This window comes from Ovis canadensis, chromosome 5 (genome assembly GCF_042477335.2).
Source record: "Ovis canadensis isolate MfBH-ARS-UI-01 breed Bighorn chromosome 5, ARS-UI_OviCan_v2, whole genome shotgun sequence".
In the NCBI taxonomy this organism is placed as follows: domain Eukaryota; kingdom Metazoa; phylum Chordata; class Mammalia; order Artiodactyla; family Bovidae; genus Ovis; species Ovis canadensis.
Window position 1 is genome coordinate 56,524,500 of NC_091249.1, and position 16,306 is coordinate 56,540,805.

The following is a 16,306-nucleotide window of genomic DNA, read 5'->3' on the forward strand; positions in this document are numbered from 1 at the left end:
TCCTGCATCCACCAGGGCAGGCGGTGGTGGGTGGGACCTCCTGATGCCCCCAGGTGGCATTGGGCAGTGGTGAGGAAGCTGGAGCCAGCTGACCCAACTGGCTCGCCAGGTGAGGGATGTTCAGAAGGGCCTGCCAGGTAGCCCCAGCTCCCTGGGGAAGTCAGCACACTGACTGCTTCTGAAGCATCAAGAAAACAGCCAGCACGGGAGTGCAGGCAGGGGCCCCACCAGCTGGCCTGTGGCCTCCTGCATCCCTATCCTCCAAAGCCCCAGATTCCCTGCACCCCCTCACCTACGGTCCCCTCGTCAGCCATCCTGGGCTCCAGCCAGCTAGAGACAGCTGCCTGCGCCTCTGCACGGCCACCTTGCTGCCCCCAGGTCTGGTCATTTCCCACCTTGTCACATTCCCAGTCCACCCTCCCTGACCCTCCTTCCACCCAGACCTCCTTAGTACGCTCTTCCTACATTTGCTTGACCTGTCTGGCTCCAGCCCAGATGGCGTGAGGGGGTGATCAGACCCCCAATGGAAGGAGCAGCATATTTCAACAAAACTGCTTCCTTGGTGATGGGGCGGGGGGGGGGGGGGTTGGAGTTCCCTGCGTTTACTTGGGCACCTCTTCAAGCCCATCATCATTTATTCTGGAAATTGATTAAAATGAGGAATGCCCGGCACACGCATGCACGCTGAGAATCTCAAATCAGCTATGTATGTCTGGGCAGTGTGGTCAGGGTCTCTCAACTCAGGCAGGGCTTCTCCCTCCTGGCTTTCCTGTCAGGGCACCCCCTCCCCCGGCCTCTGCTTGCCCTCCTTCCTCGCCCTGTAGCTTCCCTGGGCCTTGCCCCTCTGCCTTCCTCTGTTCCTCCTCTAGCCCTGCTTCTACCCCCCACCCCCACCATCTTCTTCCTCCCTCTTCCCTGCCTGCCCTCTGTTTACTCCCTGCCCCATCAGACCTGCTTCTGGTACATTGCCTATTTGAAGGTTCTCCCAGGACACCCCAGGCTCCTGATCCAGGCTCTTCCCTCCCTGTCCAGTGCCTGTCTGAGTTATCCAGCCCTGCATCAGCAGTGAAACCGGCCCCTGCTGTCCAGAAACTACATTCTCCTGTGCGCCACTCTGTGGTCTCAGGAGGTCTCTGTCTGGGGCTGCACCATCTGAAGGCTTGGGTGGGGCTAGGGGCTCGGCTCCCAGATGCCTGGCTCACACAGGACTAGGAGATGAGAAAACGAGCCTGAAAAGGCTGTGATGTGATCATGTTGGTGATGTATCCACATTGGTTCCTGAATCGTGAACGTGAGTATAAGATGTTAGCAATAGGGGACACTGGGTGTTGAGCATAGCAAGCTCTATACTATGTTCACAACTTTTCTCTGAATCAACAGATTATTTATTTATGGCTGTGCTGGGTCTTTGCTGTGTGTGCTTTTCTCTAGTTTCGGGAGCAGGGACTACTCTAATTGCAATGTGTGGTCTTATCACTGCAGTGACTTCTCTTGCTGCTGAGCACAGGCTCTAGAGCCCCCTGTGTGTAGTTGTGGCTCTCGGGTGCTAGAACACAGGCTCAGTAGCTGTAGCACAAGGGCTTAGTTGCTCCAGGGCATGTGGGATCTTCATGGACCAGGGATTGAACCTGTAACACCTGCATTGACAGATAGATTCTTTACCAGTGAGCTACCAGAGATGCGTTCTGACACCCACCACCACCTTAAATTTTTTTATTTTTGGCTGTGCTGGGTCTTCATTTTTTTTAATTAATTAGCTTATTTGGGTTTATTTAAATTTTTAAAACAAAAATCCATCTCCACAGCCTGGCCAGTCGTGGGAACTGAGGACTTGTAGGGTTCCCCTCGGCCCCACCTGCTCTTTACTCCTGCATGTGCTGGAGATGGATGGTGAGGGCGGCCAGATCCCACCTGCCCCTGCCCGGACCTATTGCCAGGCTCCCTGACACCCCTGGGCTGGTCCTCGCCCGCCAGGAGGAGCCCTGCTGCTCACCTGAGTTCCCCCGTTTAAGAGTCAGTTTCCCTATACGTAAAACAGGTGCCCAACAGGATTGTCACAAACCACATAGGAGGGACTTCTCTGGCAGTCCAGAGGTAGATAGAGTCTGCCTGCCAATGCAGGAGTCACAGGGTGGATCCCTGGTCAGGAAGATCCCACATGCGTCGGAGCAACTAAACCACTGAGACACAACTACTGTCCCGCTCTGCGTGGACGGGGCGGTGCTTTGGGGCTGGAATCACAGTTTTGGGGATTGGTCGGGCGGGCGGGCGGGTTTGAGGCCTGTTTCCATTCAAGCCCTCCCGCGTTGCCATAAGCCAATGTCAACATCCACACGTTCTTGGTAAACAAGCTGGGAGCAGCTGGATCAGCTCCGAAAGAGAAGGATGATGCTAGCAGCGCCAAAACTTCTGCCGAAACCCGGGATCGAACCAGGGACCTTTAGATCTTCAGTCTAACGCTCTCCCAACTGAGCTATTTCGGCTGGATAGTAAGTCCTCTCCTCGCCTCCTGACTCCGCCCCGCTCTGTGCGGCTCGCACGCAGACGTAGGTCGGGCCGCCCATGTGGGCCGCGCATGCCTCGTAGGGTCGCGCCTGCAACTGAGCCGCAACACCGTCTCTGTGGCGCAATCGGTTAGCGCGTTCGGCTGTTAACCGAAAGGTTGGTGGTTCGAGCCCACCCAGGGACGGAGCTTGCACTTTTTGCTTCCCCGGGTAAGAAGAGACTGGGTTACCCTCTTCCTTTTGCCAAGACTCTCCGCCCGCACCTCCGTGTTCTTCTATTTCCGCGTGGGGTGTCGGAGTCGCGCGGCGGTGGGGCGTCCAAAGAGGCGGAACGTCCCCACCCGAGTTCCGGTTTTTCCGCACCACCCGAGCCGCTTTGGGCGACGGCCCGGGGCATCCGGAGCGCTACAGAGGACGGACCGTAGAGGTTGTGTGAAGGCCGAGGCCAAGATGGCGGCGCTGGCGGGTGAGCGGGTCAGGGCGGCGGGGTACGGGCTTGGGTCGCTCCGGGAGACTTTACCCTCAGCCGCTCGAGCAATTGGAGGCCGAGGGTGATGCAGGCTGCCATCTCTGGGAGGAATTCCAGGCGGGGGCAGAAGGGGCCCACATTTGGCCCAGGATGCTGCCCCTGAAATTCCCGGGAAGAGGCGGCGCTGGTGGGTACAGCCCTGACAGGGAGAAAAGTGAGGCCCAGAGAGAGGCTGGGACCCCCCCTGGAGGTCACGCGGCCTGGCAGGGCCGGAACGCGACCCAGGGCAGCCTGCCACCCTGGGAAGGGGTCGGTCACCCGCTGCGCAGGCGTCCTAACCCTGGCTGCTCCAGGGCCCTTTCCTCCTCCGATTAGCGATTAAGCGCCTAGGATGGATTCCCAGGATTGTAAAGGAAAGTGGGTATACTGACAGCTGTCAAGATACTGTCTGGGAACCAGGGATCTGTTCGCAGTTCGGGTGCTTCATTAGTCATGCCTGGAAGGTCAGAGTCTAGTGGCGGGTCTGCCAACTGCTGTGTCCTTGAAGGAATGGAGTGGGCACGTTCCTTTACACAGGGTTGGCAGCAGTCCCTGTGGCGTAGTTAAGAAACCACTGTCATTTCTGTTGGTGAAATGCCTGCGTCCTGCTAATACTGCTGTAGTTTGGGCTATACTAAGGAAAGGCCAAATTTTTAGTAAGACGTGGGTGACCATAAAATGGGCGTTTTTCCTTCCCGTGCAAGTTCGCTGGCCTTCTGAATCCTTACCAGCAGCCTCTTGCTAAGTCTGGACCAGAGGTTGAAATTCCTTCACCTTGAAGGTGAAGGGCGTTTACTGTGCTGTGAGCTTACCCAAAGCCCTAACTAAGGTCAGGGTGGGGGGCTGAGGCTGAGACAGAGGCAGCTCACACAGGAGTCTGGAGTTGCCCAGCCTCTGGAACTCCTGAACTCCCAGCCAGGGCCTGGAGCCTCGCTGAAGTCTGTGGATATGTTAACTTGACACACACCTGTCAGTCTGAGTCAAGGCCATGACAGACACTAAGGGAAGCCAGGGAGGCCCTTGCATCTGGGGCAGGCAGGCACCACATATTCGGATGTGGCAGGATCAGGAGGGCCTAGGAAGCTAGCGTAGACCCAGGCAGTTGAGCTGAAACCCGTCCCACAAGAAGGGCTGGGTGCTCCAGGCAGAGAGCATGGCAAGTGCAAGGCCCTGAGGTAGGTGGGACACTAATGTGCCTGAGCAAAGGAGCACTGGCCTCCAGTGTGGACTCTGTCATTGGAAACAGAGGAATGACACTGGACACTGTCTGGTGTCTGCTTCATATTCTGAAAGATGGCTTTTTTTCTTTTTTTGGCTATACCTCACAGCTTGCAGAATCTAAGCACGGAGTCCTGACCCCTCGACCACCAGGGAAGTCCCCTGAAAGATTGCTCTGTACCAAACATTTGTTAAATGGAGTCTAGATAGACTGAGGGTGAGAGAGAGGGGGTGCTAGGTCCTGGCAGGCAAATGCCTGGCTGGACACTCCCAGCCAGTGTGGCCTCTGATGCTGCCTCAGCTCACTGCCTCCACCCTGTGGTTCTCTCTGCAGCTCCCCGCCTGTTCCACCCGATCCTTGCTGTGCGGTGAGTGCCTGCCTCGGGCTCTGATCCTGACCCTCTACCCAGAGCAGTGAGGCCCTGGCCGGGAGGGGCTTAGACAGAGCCATTAGGGTGCCTCAGACTCGGGAGAGTCCTCCAGCAGTGCCAGGTTGGGGGTCACCTGGCCTCCAGACCCATGTTTCCCTGCCCTCGTGCCCTCAACTTAGCACTGGAAGGCTTCTAGTGCATTTGCTCAGGCAGCAGCCCTGTGCAAACCTCCTTGGGACGGGAAGGCAGGTGGCTGCAAACAAAGCCCAGAAATCCAGCCCCAGCCCCAAGCTTTCAGGGACACAGCAGATCTCAGGGGAGGGTCGTCTTTTTTTTTTTTTAATACCAAAAACGTTTTGTTTGGGGTTGCAGGTGATTAACAATGTTGTGATAGTTCCAGTGAAGAGACTCAGTCATATATATACATGTATCCATTCTCCCCCAAACCCCAGGGGAGGGTCTTCTTAATGGAGGGGAGTTGGGGGCTCTGAGGACGGTGTGGATTTGGGCTGATTTTATTTTGATAGGCTTTTCCCCTAAGAATAAAATAGATAATGCAAAGCAAAGGGAAAATGGGAAAACAAGGAAAATTTCAGATGCAGAGCAGGCACTCTCTAGACCAGGGATCAGCAGATTTGTTTCCTCAAAGGGCCAGTTAGTGGACGTTTTCGGCTCTTTAAAAACCGCCACAGCCACCAAGAAAGTGAACGGGCATGGCTGTGTGTCAGTAAAACTTAATTTACAAAAAACAGGTGGAGGGCTATATTTGGCCCCTGGTCGGTCCCCCAACGCTGGTCCCGGGGTGACCCTGTCAGCAGGCGCCCCGGGCTCCCTGTCATGTGTGGTCCATCTACCGACAGCTCTGGCATGGGTGCCGCTCTGCAGGTGCGAGGGGTCCATTCAAGCATGGCCGCTGACAGCCCGAGCAGGTGAGGCCAGCCTTCCCGAGAGCTACCCCACTAGCCACCCCGCCCCCACTGGCTCAGCACTGGCCCATGGCAACCCTGGGGCCCTCCCACTACCCAGTGGGGCAATACCAGGAATCCTTGCCCTCAGAGTCCTGCCCAGCCCCCTCCTGCACATCCAGGCTGATGGCTGCACATGTCCAGACCAGGAGCTTCCTGACAGAGTGTGTCAGCCAAACCTGTTTTCCAGATAAGGAGACCAAGTCCCTGAGAGGACAAGGTCTCACTGGGACTGCAGTGAGGCATGTCCTGCCCCAGGCCTGGGCAGCAGGTGCGGGCAGAGGGGACGCCTGCCTGGCTGACGCCTCCCCATGCCATGTGTCCATGCCCAGCACCCAGCCCGCTGTATCCCAGGCCAGAGCCGTGGTCCCCAAACCTGCCGCACTTCCCAGCAGCCGGGGCGAGTATGTGGTGGCCAAGCTGGACGACCTCATCAACTGGGCGCGCCGGGTGAGCCCCTCCCTGTCTCTGTCCCTCAGGCCCCTGCTGCCATGTGGCCACAGAGCGGGCCAGGCCCCTCTGTATGGAGACCTGAGGCTCTGATTCTCAGGATCTCTGCCCTTCCCCCTGCCACCTCCCAGAGAGGATGACCCACCTCCTTCCTGTCCTTCTGTCTTCTGTTCCTCTCTTTTCTCTTTTAATGTAAAACCCATGTTTTTTACTGGAAATGGGAGATGAAACAGTAGCTCCTTCCCAGCAGATATCCTAACTTCCACCCCACCCCTCGTGTTGGCTTTGGGACAGTCTGGGTACCCTCGTGCTCATCTGTGTCTCCTTAAGACACATGTCCTTTGCCCTAGGACAGGGGCTCCTTTCAGTGCCCCTAGGGTGCCCCGCTGGGGAACAGGCCCCCATTGATGGTACTGTACAATGTCCATGTGTGATTAGCAGGGCTGCAGCAAACGCCGCTCCAGATCCGCAGCTCCAGGGTGGCCATGTCATTATGGTGGGCACTGCTTGGGTACCCTGCCATGTTGGGCTGCCCTTGCCCTCTGGATGGCCCAAGCCCTGTCACCTGAATTTAGCACATCTGCAGGGCAGCAGGGACCTTGGCCAGATCCCAAAATGGACACAGACAAGCAGAGAGAACAGCTGGGGTGGTGGGGGGTAGGAGGTGGTGGGAATCATACTACAAGTCGGAGGGAAGTCAGGGTGCATCCAGGAGGGCTTCCTGGAGTTGGCCCTTTTAGTTCAGGCACTGTTGGGAAAAAGGCCCTGCAGGGGCTTAGTCTCACGCTCTAAATCTGTGCCAGAAGTGATCACTGGGCACCCAGAGCCAGATTTAGGGGAGACTGGGGTTGTGTGCACTGTATCATTAAAACTATTTGCAGTTGGTTTTAGGGCTTTTCTGTTCGTTTTTCTTTTTGGTAACATAGCTGCTGGGAAGCATGGACCCACTGGCCAAACTCACTTTGCCCTCTTGGCAGGCAGTCCTGGGTTGGGACAGCATGCTCGGGCTGGTGACCAGCATCCAGAATGCCTTGGAGGTCTGGAGGTCATGTAGTCACTGTGGGCCAAGAGGTCATCTTTGAAGAAAGGCTAGGCATCTGGATTTTTCTTTGTGAAATCGCCCAGTTTCTTTAAACACGGTGGGCCCCTCAGTCTGCTCACTGGCCACCCATCCTGCCCTGCAGAGCTCGCTGTGGCCCATGACCTTTGGCCTGGCCTGCTGTGCCGTGGAGATGATGCACATGGCAGCTCCCCGCTATGACATGGACCGCTTTGGCGTGGTCTTCCGTGCCAGCCCGCGCCAGTCCGATGTGATGATAGTGGCTGGGACGCTCACCAACAAGATGGCCCCTGCGCTCCGCAAGGTGGGCCGAGCCGCAAGGCTCACCCTTACTCCCCGTCCCCCACCCCCCAACCTTGAGCCGCACAGACCCCTGTCTCTTCCAGGTCTACGACCAGATGCCAGAGCCCCGCTATGTCGTATCCATGGGGAGGTGAGTGCCCAGTGGGGCAGGGTTGGATGACAGACGCCGGTGACACACTGGCCTCTCTCCTGTCTTTCTGTGCCGCTTTTTCACTGGGGTCGTCCAGAATGTCCCCTTCTGCCCCATGACAGTCGTGCCCTCACTCCAGCAGCCTGTCCAGTTCCTGTCTGTGTCCACGGTAGGACCATGGGAGGGACATCCTGCTCTGGGGGTGCTGCAGCCTTCTCCCCATCTGGCAAGCTCCTATTTCTCCACGCCATTAAAGGCTGTGTAGTCATCTAATTTCTTGGTGGAGGTGGAATTCACATACTATTAAATTCACCCTTTCAAAGTGTAATATTCCGTGGGTTTTGGCGCATTTACAGGGTTGTGCACCCACTATACCTATGGAAGAGGTGTGGGTTGGAGGTTGGGAGCAGGGAGAGAGGTGGCCAGGAAAGGCCCTCACAGCCCCACTCCCCTCCCCCAGCTGCGCCAACGGAGGTGGCTACTACCACTACTCCTACTCAGTGGTGCGGGGCTGTGACCGCATCGTTCCAGTGGACATCTACGTCCCAGGTGAGCCCCTCTGGGCACACAGAACCCCCTCTCCCCCATTGAGAGGGCTCGCCCTGTGACGCCTGAGCAGACCTAGGGTCCCAGAAGAGTGACACCTCAGCCTTTACCCCCGTTGTCCCTGGAAGGTCTCCCCAGTTGTAGGTCTTTTGAGTTTACCCAGATTCACCTCGCTCCAGTCTGCCCCTACCTCTTTGCAAGGGTCCTGGGGGGCGGAGCAGTGTGGCCTGGGTGTCAGCAGGCCGCCCATACTTGTCTCCGGGGTCCAGAGCCAGGTCACGTGGGGGTAAGGGCCGTGGACAGGGCAGCTCACCTGGGCGCGGCCCTCTGGGCCTTCCCCCACCCACGTCTTGGCCTGGAGGTCCAGTCCTGGGTTCATTCCGTCTGGCGGGCGGGCCTGGACCCTGAGGGTGGCTCCGCCCACCTGCCCACCCCCAAGCCCATCCCAACTGGCGTTGGGTGGAGGATTCAGGAGCTTGAGGCACCACTCGCACCGCTCCCCTCTAGGGTGCCCGCCTACAGCCGAGGCCCTGCTCTATGGCATTCTGCAGCTGCAGAAGAAGATCAAACGGGAAAAGAGGTTGCGGATCTGGTACCGCAGGTAGTGCTGGCGCCCGGCCGCCCTGAGCATCGTCCCTCCCAAGAGGCGGTCAATAAACCCGATCAACCCTCCCTGCACTCCCGCCCAGCGTGCTCTGTGGGCCGGGGCTGGGGACCTGCGGGGAGGACGGGGCCTTGCTCTCGTGTGGGGGGAAGCTGAGGCCCCGGGAGGGCGTGGAGTCAGAGGAAACAGGATGACGGGAGAGTTGGGGTGCAGCCTGACTGGGTGGGACCAGAGGGTCTGGATCTTGGGGCTGCCACCCTGTGTGGCCCTGACCTAGTTTAGCCTCTTCTGAGGACCCCAGGTGCCCACCAGCGGGAGGGTGGGAGGGGCCATCGGTGAGTGATTGTCAGTGTCTGACGAGGGCGGGACGGGAGATCGGAAACTAGTGGGTAATAGCCACCGGCTCCGAAAAGCGCTTGTAGCAGATTTTTTTCCTTTTACCATTCTTTGGAGAGGCAGGAAAAATAAAAGCAAAAACACACTTGTGTCCCACTGCTGATGGGCCAGACCAGCATTAGCGTTTATTTCATCCCCAGATCCTCTGGCAGAGAGGGATAGGGAGGCTGGTGTGGGTCTGGACCAGGGTTGAGGGCTGGAGCCCTCAATTCCGGTCACAAAGGCACTGAGTAGGGGTAGGTGTTCCCGAAACCCAGGGCCCCTGGGCGGCGTGGGCAGCTGGCCCTTGGGCTCAGTGCTTGGTGACCAGGGGCGTGATCATCCGCGGGAAGGCGTAGTAGCGGCAGTCGGCTGGTGGGACCAGCTCCAAGACCTGCGTGCGTATGTTATCCCGCCGGAAGCCCGCCTCCAGCAGGGCCGGCACCTGGGTCTCCTGGCCAGAGGGAGGCGCCAGGTAACGGGGAGTGGCCGGCAGTGGTGACGCTCTGCAGCCCGCCCCTCTGCCAGGTACCCTGGGGGCTAGGCGGGGTCAGAGGCCTGGGTGTGGTGTCTTCAGGTGTTCTAACACCGCTTCCAGGCTTTTAGGGGGTATCGCCTAGTACGTCCTCGCAGATAGAGGAAACCAAGTGGGCAAAGGCCTGAGACAAAGGTGGCCAGACCAATAAAGAGAAGCCTGGGTGCAGGAGGGCAGAGGGAGGGGTGCGGTGACTCTGGGGTGCATCCTTGTATCCCAGGGACTGGGGGAGCCACCAGATGTCAGCCTGGAGAGACTGACCTCTCCTGATGTACAAGTGGGCCCTGAGTCCACTGAGATCAGCCCTTAGGGCTGGCAGAAACCAGAAACCCTCCCCAGATTACAGCTGCCTTCCCACCCAGAGTCACTGCCCAGGATGGGGGTGGGGCACCTCAAACATGGTGGTGATGTCGGAATACTTGGTCTTCATCAGCTCCCCCCAGGAGGTGAGGTTACAGTAGGTGAGGACACCCCCTGGCTTCAGCAGGCGGAAGGCATGGTCCTGGGGGTGGGGATGGGGGTGAACAGTGGTCAGGAAGGGATGTGAGGGTGGGCAGAGGTGTTCCCAGTGGACCTCCCACCTCCTGGCAGGTCAGGGGAATAGTGGAAGGAGAGGTGACCCCTGCATGGGCAGCAGGTGCCCCCCACGGGGCTGGCCCTCCATCCTGTGGCTGGTAGCCCACATTCCACCATCAGTGGCCCTACCCGAATGAAGTTGAACTGGTGAGTGTGCCAGGTCTCCTCCGACAGCGGGTACGTATCGTACAGGATCCCTGTGTGGGAGGATGGAAGTCACATGGTTGGGGGGGCAGCCTCACCAGGCAGGGCTGCCAGTGGGAGCCTTGGGGAGGCCCCAAGTGCCATGGCCACTTCTACACATCATGTCTCTTCCGTCCTTAAGGAGGTGTATGTGCACCTGCATGCCAGGCTCCTGGATGTGCATCCGTCCGTGCCTGCCTCTTGGCTCTGTGCCCCAGTGAAATGTCAAGGCTTCATAAGCAGGCAGAGGGGCTGGCAGGCCCTGCAGAGCAACCCCCCAGCTCCCAGAGCCCCTCACCATCAAAGTGACTGTCTGGCAGGGTGGGTGCCACTTCCTCCCACAGGCCTTTCAAGGGAACCACCTTGGGGCAGAGGAGAAAAAGGCTAGGTCAGAGGGGGCCCAGAACTCCCATCTGTTACAAGGGAGGGGGCAGGGCCTTCACCCTGAAGACAGGGGCCAAGGGCAGAAACAGGCACCTTGTGTGGCTGCTGCAGGGCCCAATCCTGGAGCCGCTGGAAGACGCCCTCGTTGCACTCAATGATCCAGTGCTCCTCGATGGGAGCCTCCTGCACCTTTGTGGCTGCGATGGCCATGCCGAAGCCCACTTCTAGCACCCGGCCCCCTAGGCAGACAGAGAGCCCAGGTGTTACCCGCAGGGTGGGGCTGGTGAGGCTACCTGGAGGAGGGGGCACGGGGGCACAGCTTTGGCAGGGAGAAACATTTGCCACAAGGACCGGGCGGCACAGCAAAGCAGAGGTGGGACAGAACACAGCAGCTCTGAGAGGGAACAGTGTGGGCCCGGGCCAGTAGCCAGGGAGGGTGGCCTGCCAGGGAGGCCATGGACAACAACTACTGGGCTGGCCAGGCCAGGGAGCAAGACAGACCCTGGACCTTGAGCCCTGGCCCAGGCTGTTTACACTGAGGGTGCTTATCTGCCGATTTGGGCAGTCCCCAGCCCTGCAACAGTGAAGTCAACAAAGGACAAGGAAGAACCAGGATTCAAGGCCCAGGCCTGGAACAGAAGAGGGCGGGGATTGATCCCCTTTGGGTCAAAGACGGAGGCAGAAACACCCTAACCAAGCAGGGACGCTGGCTGTGCCCATTTGGTAGATGGGGACACACAGGCCCACAGGCGGCACGCACAGCCTCTGGGGTTGTGGGGATCCCTCAGCACCCCACAGGCTCTGACACCTGGTGCAGGGCCACCTCCAACAGCTGTCTCCTGGCCTTAGCTTTCCCGGAGCTATTCTTAGCTGAGGTGGGCCTCCCGCGACTCCTAGGCATAAGTCCCCACGTGGGCTTGGGCAGGCTGCTCTCCAGGCTGCTATTCCCCGTCTTCGGCCTCGCGCGGGGTTGGGGGGGCGGGGCGCTGAGTTCCGCGTCTCTGAGGACCCATCCCCCGATTCACCCCCATCCCCGAGTGGGGGCGTCAGTGCTCCTGGAGAGGGCGTTCCTGGTACTCAAGGCGCCCGCAGCGCCCCCAGGACAACCCCGCTACCCTTGCGAGCGGCCCTACATTCCGGGCGAGGGAAAAAGGCGCACAGAGACTCCGCCGCGTCGCCGGAGAGCGGGCTGGCCTCGGTCGGCCCCGCTCGCCGGGCCGGGCTACCTCTGGAGGCGGCGGCGGCCGCCAGCGCGTGCATGTAGGGGGTCTCCCAGCGCTCCATCACCGGCTTGCCCAGGATCTGCAGGTGCGTGTCCGACTCGTCGTAGGTCGCGGGCGCAGCCCGCCAGGCTGGGCTGCAATTCTCGCCGGGCGCGAAGATAGGGGTCGCGGCGGAGGCGCTCATGCTGCTGGGTAGACCGCGCACCCTGCAAGCTCCGGAGTGGCAGGGCCGGGTCCCTGCAGGGCCTTCTGGGCAGGGGGCGGGGCGGGGCGGGTGGTGGGCGGGACGGACGGCCCAGGGCGCGGGGCGCGAGCTCGTTGCGCAGCGGCACGAGCGGCCTCTAGCGACCGTGGTGGAAAAGGCGGCCCTCCGTGGGTCCTGGATCCCCGCGACGGTCTCTCGCGAAGCCTCCAGCGCCTAGCGGGTAGACCAGGCACTAGAGCCCTCGGGGTCCTCACCCTGTCGCTTTCCTGCCTCAGTTTCCTCATCTGTCACCACCGACCGCATCAACATAGCCCTCGTTGCTGGAGTGTGAAGGTCTAAGGATTTTCCAGGCAGGGTTGGACGTGCTTTAGTGTTTACAATTACTCATCCTTCAGAAGTGTTGCAGTGGCTTCTTTTATCCTCATCATTTTTATCTTATTTATTAAATTTTTAGTTTTGGGCGTGCCACATGGCTTATGGGATCTTATTTCCCTGACCAAGGATTGAAACTGGGATGCGCAGTGAAAGCGCCACCAAGTCCCAACCACTGGACCACCAAGGAGTTAGTTCCCTTATCCCTCCTCACTTTACAGGTGGGGAAACTAATACTCCACAGGCAAAGCTGGCAACCTTACGACTGTGAGTGCAGGGGTGCAGGGACCCAGAACAAACCCTGACCACCCTTCCTGAGCTCATATCACTCCCCCATGCTGAGTGGGTCACTCTGAGACCCCAGAGGCCCGATAAGCAACTCAGGGCACAGAGGCCTCCAGCACTGGGACTGAAACACTCACCCCAGCAGTCAGCAGTTGCCAGACCCTCCTCCCCAGGACAGTAGGCAGGACAGCCCACCCCTGCTGTCTTGTCCCAGGGCAGCCTGGGAGTCAGCTATGTCCTCTGCCTGCCATTCTGGGACCCGGCCCCAGGTGGAGCTGGGATGTCCTCCAGGCTCTTCCTTTTCCTGTCTGCACACAGAGTGTGAGTCTGGAACACTCCATCCCTGCCAAACCTTTCGCACATCCCAGTGAACATGTGGGAAAACTGAGGCCCAGAGAGGCTGAGGTCTGAATAAAGATTCATACAGCCAAAGCTATGGTTTTCCACAGTAGTCAAGTACAGTTGTGAGAGTTGAACCATAAAGAAGGCTGAGTGCGGAAGAACTGGTGCTTTTGAACTATAGTGTTGGAGAAGTCTCTTGAGAGTCCTTTGAATTGCAAGAAGATCAAACCAGTCAATCCTAAAGGAAATCAATCCTGAATATTCATTGGAAGGGCTAATGCTGAAGCTCCAATACTTTGGCCACCAAAGAGCTGACTCATTGGAAAAAATCCTGATGCTGGGAAAGATTGAAGGCAAGAGAAGAGAGTGACAGAGAATGAGACTGTTAGGTAACATCATCAACTCAATGGACATGAATCTGAGCAAACTGTGGGAAATAGTGGAGGACAGGGAGCCTGGCGTGATGCAATCCATGGGGTCACAGAGAGTGGGACATGACAGCAAATGAACAACAACAAGCCACGCCCTTCTGTGTCCACCTCTGGATGGCTGCTAACAGCCTTGACCTGGCTCCAGACTCCTCCCCACAGGCCCTGCCCACCCCCTGCAGAGCTCCTGTGTCCCTCCTGCCCCCAGTCCTTTGCACACACTCTTTCCTCTGCCTGGACAGCTTCTCCTCTCTCCTGGCCTGGTTGCCTTCTCTTTCTGCTTCATGGCTGCAGCCACACCTCCTCTGGGAGGCACCCCCCCTTCCAGGCTGAGTACAGCCGATTTGAAGCTGTTTTATCTCTGGTACCTCTCTTTGGTATTTTACTCACTGACAGTATTTCTTTAAGGTGGTATTGTCTGTCTGACCCACCTGGTACACAGAAAGTGCTTGATTAAATCTTGGGGTACATTGGTTCTCATGTGGTCTGGATGGAAGAGACTCTCAGGAAGAGGCATGGTGAATAGATGTCCCAGGCACCAGTCACTAGGGCTCCGCTCACACTGCTTTTTGTCTCACGTGAGTTCATATTGTCTGGTTACGGCTGTGCTGGGCACTGTGGTGGGGGCTTTGCAGGCATGCACCCCAGTATCCTTGAGCCACCCTTGTACACAGGAGGCACTCACTAATGTCACCCAATTCAAGCAATGCTCCAGAATGCCCAGCCAGAATCAGGGGAAGGCAGGTTGTATTCATTAGCTATTGTTGTTTGTCGTTCAGTCACAAAATCATGTCTGACTCTGTGATCCCATGGACTGTAGTTTGCCAGGCTCCTCTGTCCATGGGATTCTCCAGGCAAGAACATTGGAGTGGGTTTCCATTTCCATCTCCAAGGGATCATCTGGAGCCAGGGATCGAACCCACGTCTCCTGCATTGGCAGGTGTGTTCTTTACCACTGAGCTTCCAGAGAAGCCCTCATTGCTATTGCTGTATAACAGATTGCCGCAAATATAGCTGCTTAAAGCAACCCAGTTTAGCATCTTTCTGTGGGTCAGATTCAGGTGCAGCTTAGCAGGTCCTCTGCTTCACAGCCTGTGGCATGGCTGCAACTGAGATGCTGCCCAGGGCTGGGAGACTCATCTGAAACCCAGCTGGGGATGGGTCTGCTTCCAGGGTTGCTCACTGGCAGTTGGCTCCATTCAGTTCCTGGCCACGTGGGTCTTCCTGAATTTTCACTGTGGCTTCTAGCAAGACAGAAGTCAAAACTGTTTACAGTCTGGTCACAGAAGGACATCCCCACACCCTGGCCATGTCCTGTTGGTTAGAAGCCAGGTGCACAAGGGTAGGGACCCCAGGAGCCCATGGAGTAGGGGTCATTCTCAGAAGCTGCTGCCCACTCAGACCCGAAGAGGAAGCCATGGCGGCAGAGGAAGGGAGTCAAATGGTACTGTCACCTGCAGCTTTGCTGCCAGGAGATATGGAACCTCCCGTGTCTGGTCAAGCTGCCACCTACCAGTGGTTGCCGACAAACAGCCGGGACTCCATCCCCAAGAGTGGCTGAAAGCGTGGCACAACCTGGCTGGCAACTCAGCACAGGGCTCTCTGTTCCAACCTCGGCGGCCAGTGTCCTCTTCTCTCAGTGGAGTGACCACTCTTGCCCCGCTGATGTCTTCAAATAAATGACACATGGTGGTTCCTTGTGTCCACTTTTCTCAAGAGAGCCTAGCGTCTGTGCCCTGTTATCCGCATTTCGCAGACTTGGACTCAGAGAAAGAAGGTGACTTTCTCGGACACCCAGTGAATCAGTGGCAGAGAGGATGGAAACAGGGGTGTACCTGACTCCAGAATGCAGTCTTCAGAGACGTTTTAAAAGAAAGAAAATATTTATTTTCTGATTAGAAAGGTGACACCGTTGATCAAAACATTCCAACTTACGGAGTTGTCAAACTCTGGCCTGCAGGTCACATCCCGTTTCTGTGGTTTGGATATAGCCTTAGTAGATAAAGAATCTGCCTGCCAGTGCAGGAGCCACAGGAGATGCAGGTTCAATCCCTGATGGGGAAGGACCTCTAGAGAAGGGAATGGCAACCCACTCCAGTATTCTTGCCTGGGAAATCCCATGGACAGAGGAGCCTGGGGGGCTACAGTCCATGGGATCGAAAAGAGTCAAACACAACTGAGTGACTAAGCATGCAAGGATGTATGTGAGATAAAAATGGTTTTTTTTTTTAACATCTTTAAATGGTTGAACGAAAATCAAAAGTATTTGAGACACACGGAAATTATACGACAGTCACATTGGTGTGTCTGTAAATAAAGTTGATAGTCACAGCTATTTGTTTCCATATGAACTCTGATGCTTTCCGATTATAGCAGCACAGAGTCATTGCCACAGAGCTTCAGAGCCGAAAACATTTACTGTGTGGCCCTGAACAGAAAGCTTCCCAGCCCCCTCCCAGAGCAGCCCGCAGCTCCTTCCTGGAAAATGAAAGTCACCCAGTTATTCAGCACATATCAAGTTCCTCACCCCGAGGGTCCTGCCCTGGCCCCACCCAGACTCAAAGCATATTGAAGGATGGACAAGAAATAAATAATAAGTGCATGTCACCTGGCAGCTATGACAAAACAAAATCCCCATGATCCCTGCCCCCTGTCTAGGTCTCTCCTCTACCAGGCAATGTCCATGCCATATATTTTCTCTGTACACAATGTTACGTATAATTTTTAAATTAAAAGGCT

General features: G+C 57.3%; 2 protein-coding genes and 2 non-coding genes across 5 annotated transcripts; 2 read left to right on the forward strand and 2 right to left on the reverse strand.

The window, feature by feature from the left end:
* The first annotated feature begins 2,374 nt into the window (after positions 1-2,374).
* On the forward strand, positions 2,375-8,727 carry NDUFS7 (NADH:ubiquinone oxidoreductase core subunit S7). 2 transcript variants are annotated; one of them, XM_069592009.1, is made up of 8 exons: positions 2,375-2,970; positions 4,565-4,598; positions 5,462-5,530; positions 5,899-6,016; positions 7,201-7,380; positions 7,463-7,509; positions 7,970-8,058; positions 8,563-8,727. In XM_069592009.1, exons 1-8 carry the CDS (start codon positions 2,955-2,957, stop codon positions 8,658-8,660), a joined length of 651 nt encoding a protein of 216 aa, XP_069448110.1. In that variant the 5' UTR covers positions 2,375-2,954; the 3' UTR covers positions 8,661-8,727. The 2 variants fall into 2 exon arrangements, with proteins under 2 accessions (XP_069448110.1, XP_069448108.1); XM_069592007.1 differs by having other exon boundaries at positions 2,541-2,970; positions 5,354-5,530.
* On the reverse strand, positions 2,411-2,483 carry TRNAF-GAA (transfer RNA phenylalanine (anticodon GAA)). Its single transcript has one exon. It is a non-coding gene; the product is annotated as a tRNA-Phe (tRNA).
* On the forward strand, positions 2,616-2,689 carry TRNAN-GUU (transfer RNA asparagine (anticodon GUU)). Its single transcript has one exon. It is a non-coding gene; the product is annotated as a tRNA-Asn (tRNA).
* A 414-nt stretch (positions 8,728-9,141) lies between the features above and the next one.
* GAMT (guanidinoacetate N-methyltransferase) lies at positions 9,142-12,183 on the reverse strand. Its single transcript, XM_069592010.1, has 6 exons — positions 11,939-12,183; positions 10,806-10,951; positions 10,627-10,690; positions 10,275-10,342; positions 9,961-10,071; positions 9,142-9,488 (listed from the first exon to the last, which is right to left on the reverse strand). Exons 1-6 carry the CDS (start codon positions 12,117-12,119, stop codon positions 9,348-9,350), a joined length of 711 nt encoding a protein of 236 aa, XP_069448111.1. The 5' UTR covers positions 12,120-12,183; the 3' UTR covers positions 9,142-9,347.
* Positions 12,184-16,306: the final 4,123 nt, after the last annotated feature.

Excerpts from the sequence above, each read along its gene's own strand:
- NDUFS7 (XM_069592007.1), top strand. Across the intron at positions 7,381-7,462 it reads TGGCCCCTGCGCTCCGCAAG|GTCTACGACCAGATGCCAGA; the intron begins GTGGGCCGAGCC and ends TGTCTCTTCCAG. Across the intron at positions 8,059-8,562 it reads AGTGGACATCTACGTCCCAG|GGTGCCCGCCTACAGCCGAG; the intron begins GTGAGCCCCTCT and ends GCTCCCCTCTAG.
- GAMT (XM_069592010.1), bottom strand. The coding sequence starts at position 12,119 with ATGAGCGCCTCCGCCGCGACCCCTATCTTCGCGCCCGGCGAGAATTGC. Across the intron at positions 10,952-11,938 it reads GGCCGCCGCCGCCTCCAGAG|GGGGCCGGGTGCTAGAAGTG; the intron begins GTAGCCCGGCCC and ends CTGTCTGCCTAG. Across the intron at positions 10,343-10,626 it reads GCCAGACAGTCACTTTGATG|GGATCCTGTACGATACGTAC; the intron begins GTGAGGGGCTCT and ends CCTCCCACACAG.